This window comes from Gymnodraco acuticeps, unplaced genomic scaffold, assembly GCF_902827175.1.
Source record: "Gymnodraco acuticeps unplaced genomic scaffold, fGymAcu1.1, whole genome shotgun sequence".
Classification (NCBI taxonomy): Eukaryota; Metazoa; Chordata; class Actinopteri; order Perciformes; family Bathydraconidae; genus Gymnodraco; species Gymnodraco acuticeps.
In genome coordinates this window covers 462,480-468,479 of record NW_022991451.1, presented here as the reverse complement: position 1 = coordinate 468,479, position 6,000 = coordinate 462,480, and the positions used below count along the sequence as shown (strand labels likewise).

Genomic DNA, 6,000 nt, shown 5'->3' with positions numbered 1-6,000 from the left:
GTACCACACGTACCTACACACTGTACAACATACACCTACACACTGTAACACACACACACACACACTGTACAACATGCACCTACACACTGTACCACACACACACACACACACACTGTACAACACACACATACACACTGTACCACACGCACCTACACACTGTACCACACACATACACACACTGTACAACACACATACACACACTGTACCACACACATACACACACTGTACAACACACACATACACACTGTACAACACGCACCTATACACTGTACAACACGCACCTACACACTGTACCACACACACTGTACCACACACACTGTACCACACGCACCTACACACTGTACAAAACCGCACCTACACACTGTACAACACGCACCTACACACTGTACCACACACACTGTACCACACACACTGTACCACACGCACCTACACACTGTACCACACGCACCTACACACTGTACCACACACACTGTACCACACGCACCTACACACTGTACCACACACACTGTACCACACGCACCTACACACTGTACCACACACACTGTACCACACACACTGTACCACACGCACCTACACACTGTACCACACACATACACACTGTACAACACGCACCTACACACTGTACCACACACACTGTACCACACGCACCTACACACTGTACCACACACACTGTACCACACACACTGTACCACACGCACCTACACACTGTACCACACGCACCTATACACTGTACCACACACACTGTACCACACACACTGTACCACACGCACCTACACACTGTACCACACACATACACACTGTACCACACGCACCTATACACTGTACCACACACACTGTACCACACACACTGTACCACACACATACACACTGTACCACACGCACCTATACACTGTACCACACACACTGTACCACACACACTGTACAACACGTACCTATACACTGTACCACACACACTGTACCACACACACTGTACCACACACACTGTACCACACGCACCTACACACTGTACCACACGCACCTACACACTGTACCACACACATACACACACTGTACAACACGTACCTATACACTGTACCACACACACACACACTGTACCACACACACTGTACCACACACACTGTACCACACGCACCTACACACTGTACAACACACACCTACACACTGTACCACACACATACACACACTGTACAACACGCACCTATACACTGTACCACACACACACACACACTGTACCACACACACCTACACACTGTACCACACGCACCTACACACTGTACCACACACACACACACACTGTACAACACGCACCTATACACTGTACCACACACACTGTACCACACGCACCTACACACTGTACAACACACACATACACACTGTACAACACGCACCTATACACTGTACCACACACACTGTACCACGCACACACACACTGTACAACACACACCTACACACTGTACCACACACACCTACACACTGTACCACACACACCTACACACTGTACCACACACACCTACACACTGTACCACACACACCTACACACTGTACCACATTGCATGCAGAGCTGTCATTGGCTGAGATCAGTCCGGCCGTGCGTCGCGACTCTTTGAAACATCTCTGTTGCCGGAAATACATCCGCGGAGGAGCCGTCAGTGTCTCCTCGATTAGAGCTCCTCCAGAGAGCCTCCTCTGCGCTCGATCCTCGATGTGCATTTAGAGAAATGAGATGTCCTTCAAAATGGCGTGCTGAAATTCATTGCCGGGTCACTACCGGAGGACCGAGGAGTCGAGGAGGGGAAATGAGAGAATTGAGAAGCCTTCAGTGTCAGTCAGTGCTGAGGATGTTGGTCCAAACCGTCAAACTAGACAGCGCTGATCAAATCACAATTCTCTTTCCTGTCTCTTGTCTCACATGTTTTTAAAACCTGCTAAGTTTGACAGCTTGATCAGAAATGACAGGACCTCTTGCACTTAAGAAAAAAGAAAAAAAATGTCTATATCAACCATCTATCTGATAAGACTTGAGTGCAGCATCATCACCCGACCCTGTCTCTTCCCCGCAGCTGTGTTTATTCTCTGATAAAGCCAATGTTCACACCCGGCTCAGCAGCAAACCGACTGTTACAGATAAACAATGGCTTGTTATTGTTATGACCCTATTTTCTTTCTTTTAATTAGATCTGGAGTGGCTGGCACTTCATCAACAGTTTATTCTCGTGTGTACATGACAGTTTTATTTCCTATCACGAACAGTGATAAACAATATTGCAAACATTCACATTCTCTGAGCCGCTGATACTTGAACCCTCCGCTCCAGGCCAATATGTTTCCTGCTCCCCTGATGTCTGTCTGTCACGGTCCTCATATTGAGGCTGTTAAATCACATACTCTGTCATAGCTGGCATGTTGTTTTATCATGCTTGGGTAGAAAACATCATGTGACGTAAGGGGCTTTTTGTTTTTTCCTGAAAATATTACGATACATCTGATCCCTGGCTTTTATACCTCTGAAATAGAGACTCACTGTTTTAGTTTTAATCCTATTTTGAGTGACTAAATGTATATTTTCCAAACCTCAGTTCGAAACATTTTCTACTTTTAGAGTTTTCAGATGTACCCCACTATTCGCTTGTAATAAACATTGAAAGATGTAGACAACTAGCCCCTGATTGACCCTCTCTCCCCCCCTCAGAGCTGCTGGAACCTGCCAGCCTCTCACGGTGACGGCTATGTGTAACCCGGAGTTTGAGAGCCTGTTCAAGTTCACTCACTTCAAACCCCATCCAGACGCAGATCTTCCACACGCTGTACCACACCGAACACCAACGTCCTGCTGGGGGGCGCCAACGGGCTCCGGGAAAGACCATCGCTGCAGAGATGGCCATGTTCAGGGGTCTTCAGCCAGTATCCCGGCGCTAAGGTCTGACCGGCTCTGTGTGCTTCATGGTTACATTAAAGGGGCCTTTCCTGTGAGGGAGGGGGGACTTGTTGCTGTCTTTCTTTTATGTTGAGCATTGAAAATCTTTACATAAGAACTGAGAAGTGCAGCACACAAGACTAAAATCTATTTAAATCCTTAACACAAATGTGGTAAACTAAATATGAAGACAATTTCCTATCTCCATGGAGATCCACAGCTGTGGAGCACTATAGGTGATCATGTGTCCTGTTAGGAATTTACATTGCAAATGATCAGTGTTTTCATGTAGTGAGTGTATGGTACTGTCTGTAACATACAGTGATGAGGACATTCATTTCTTTATGAGTAATCTCAATATTTGTAACCCACATTTTTTTTTTACATACACCTCCTACATACCTCATGAATGTGCATTGCTCCAGAAGCTAAACAGGGACACGCTTTTGGCTCAATAGTCTTACTTGAGGTCAAAAAAACAATGGCAGCTTTAACATCTACTCTGTGCAGTGATTGCATTTATATTTGTTCACAGAGAAAATAACTGTTTGGTATTTGGCCAACATAGGAGTTGTATCTGACGTGGATTTCCTGACCTCGATATTAACACGTTCTTTTATTGTTTGCATTCATTAGAAAACCTTTCAAAAGCAAGGTTTGGTGTCATGTTAAGGCGGCACTTCGTTCACTGTTGCCTCCACAGGAGTGCTGCTTGAGATGCCTCCAACATGCAAATGTATTGTTGGGATGTTGTTTTATTATATTCGTCAACCAGAGGAAAAACCTACCTGTGTTTCCATTGAATGACTGTTTATTATCTCTGTGTGGCCAGGTGGTGTACATCGCCCCCCATGAAGGCCCTGGTGAGAGAGAGGATCGAGGACTGGAGGGTCAGGATTGAGGAGCAACTGGGGAAGAAGTGAGTGATGGTTTTTTTGTATTTTATTATATAATTATGTTGCATGTTGGAGGAGCTCGGGGTCATAACATTTCATTGCCATTTCTACACTGTAGCTTATGTGCTTATGACATTAAAACCTTTGAATCTTGAATGAATGCATTTACGTTAGTCATGAGGATTACAGCTGCATGAACTGACGTCGTACAGCTTAAGAAGTCATGAAGAGTCTTGTGTGTAGATTGCATTGTTGGATACAACGGAATAAATCACTTGGTAATGTAATAATGAGAGAAAAGAGCAGGCCTCATGTGTTTCCTGATCTTATGTGTGTGTAGAGTGGTGGAGCTGACAGGGGACGTGACCCCCGACATGAGAGCTATATCACAGGCTGACCTCATCGTCACCACTCCGGAGAAATGGGACGGAGTGAGCAGGAGCTGGCAGAACAGAAGCTATGTCAGAAAGTGGCCATCCTCATCATCGATGAGATCCACCTGCTGGGTAAGAGGGAGGAGGAATCTGTTCTGTCGGTCAAACAGCTTGAAGGGAGCTCTTTGGAAGGTTTAGAGCTTTTCATTTAGCCCAATTCTTTCATTTTGTTATGGAATGTTTAATTTGGCCCAAACTGCTGCAGGAAACGTGACTTTGACAGAGCTGCAGTAAACGGATACAGCTCATTGGAATTAGCTTTATTTCCTCATATTATTTATTTTTACTTTTTGTGGTAAATTACTAATAATATTAAGTTGTTTAACTGTTGAAGGTGAATATTTATTATATATTTATAATAGATAACATTTAATATAATATATAAAATGATATATTAATTATAATAAAATATAAACAATTATAATGATATATATATATATATATATAGAATTATATAGTATTATATGAGATAATATTTGAATTATATTACATTTTAAATATAATGTATATTTAAAAAGAAAACTTGTGTTGCCCTTTTACCCTTACTAAACGTCATTTACAGAAAATAAGAAGCCGCCTAATACTTTCGACATAAGAAGAAATACATTTAATTTAAAACAACAAATAAAAAGAGATAGAGGAGCGGGAACAAGATGAGGGGAAAGAGACGAGGAAAGGAGAGAAGAAGAGATTCAGTTATTCTATTGGTTCCAATAGAATTCTAATAGAGAAAAGATGACCTCTCTAAGAGTCACCAGTTAACCTAGTTAACCTAACCTGTCTTTGGGCTGTGTGAGGAAGCCGGAGGAAACAAACTGCACACAGAGAAACCCAGAACTAACCACTGCAACTATTATGCCTGAGTTAGCAGTGTTTACACCAACATATTTCCAGAAGGCGTCCAAGACCAGAAACACCTTCCAGTGTAAGGGACGGTACCAACATGTCTTTAATGTACACTCTGACTTACCATTGTGTGGTTTTGACAGGGGAGGACAGAGGTCCAGTGTTGGAGGTGATTGTGTCCAGGACCAACTTCATCTCCTCTCACACGTCTAAGAGAGTCCGAGTGGTGGGTCTGTCCACGGCTCTGGCCCATACGCTCGAGATCTGGCCGACTGGCTGGGCATCGGACAGGTCAGACCCACTCAACACACACCCTCACGACGCACACACCACATTGATCTTTGGTTAGATGGAGGGATCATGTTCATAAAGCTGAGGGATAGTGTAGATGGCTGTGTACTGGCCAACAGAAACCCACAGTGTGTGTGTGCAGCGCTGTATTGGTTATGGTCCATTGTTTCCTGCCTCTTCATATCTGAGTGACTTTATATAATAACAGCAATTAGGATAAAAATATGCTTTTGGTTGATAGTTGATCTCTATAATCTCCTGCAGGCTGCGTCTGATGACATGCTTAAGTTCTAATCATCAGGAATGACTGGATGAACAACAACATGATACAAAAAGCAAGACTTATTGAAAGGATGACACTGATATGATTCCATACTGAGGTTTCCCATGCTGCTTCCTCTTGGGTTATGTTGGCACCCTTTATCTTTGCTTTGGCTAGTATCTTAAATGTAGGGTCGGTAAGAATGGAGAAACCAGCTCGAGTGCGCTAGAATTTGAAAGTACACAACCGGAAAAAATATGCCTCTTCCTTCAGACTTCCTCACAGAGCCCCTCCTCCAACACACACGAACGCGCACATGACCAATGAGGGCACGAGATAAGCTTGTGCGCAGATGGA

At 43.9% G+C, this 6,000-nt stretch overlaps 1 protein-coding gene across 1 annotated transcript in view; it reads left to right on the top strand.

The window, feature by feature from the left end:
- ascc3 (activating signal cointegrator 1 complex subunit 3) overlaps positions 1-6,000 on the top strand; it is a gene marked incomplete in the record, with an annotated part of 191,770 nt that overhangs the window by 147,879 nt on the left and 37,891 nt on the right. Inside the window, 7 exon segments of the mRNA XM_034196559.1 lie at positions 2,716-2,990; positions 3,551-3,564; positions 3,747-3,833; positions 4,151-4,269; positions 4,272-4,316; positions 5,234-5,343; positions 5,346-5,381. Coding sequence (XP_034052450.1) covers positions 2,716-2,990; positions 3,551-3,564; positions 3,747-3,833; positions 4,151-4,269; positions 4,272-4,316; positions 5,234-5,343; positions 5,346-5,381 — 686 coding nt within the window.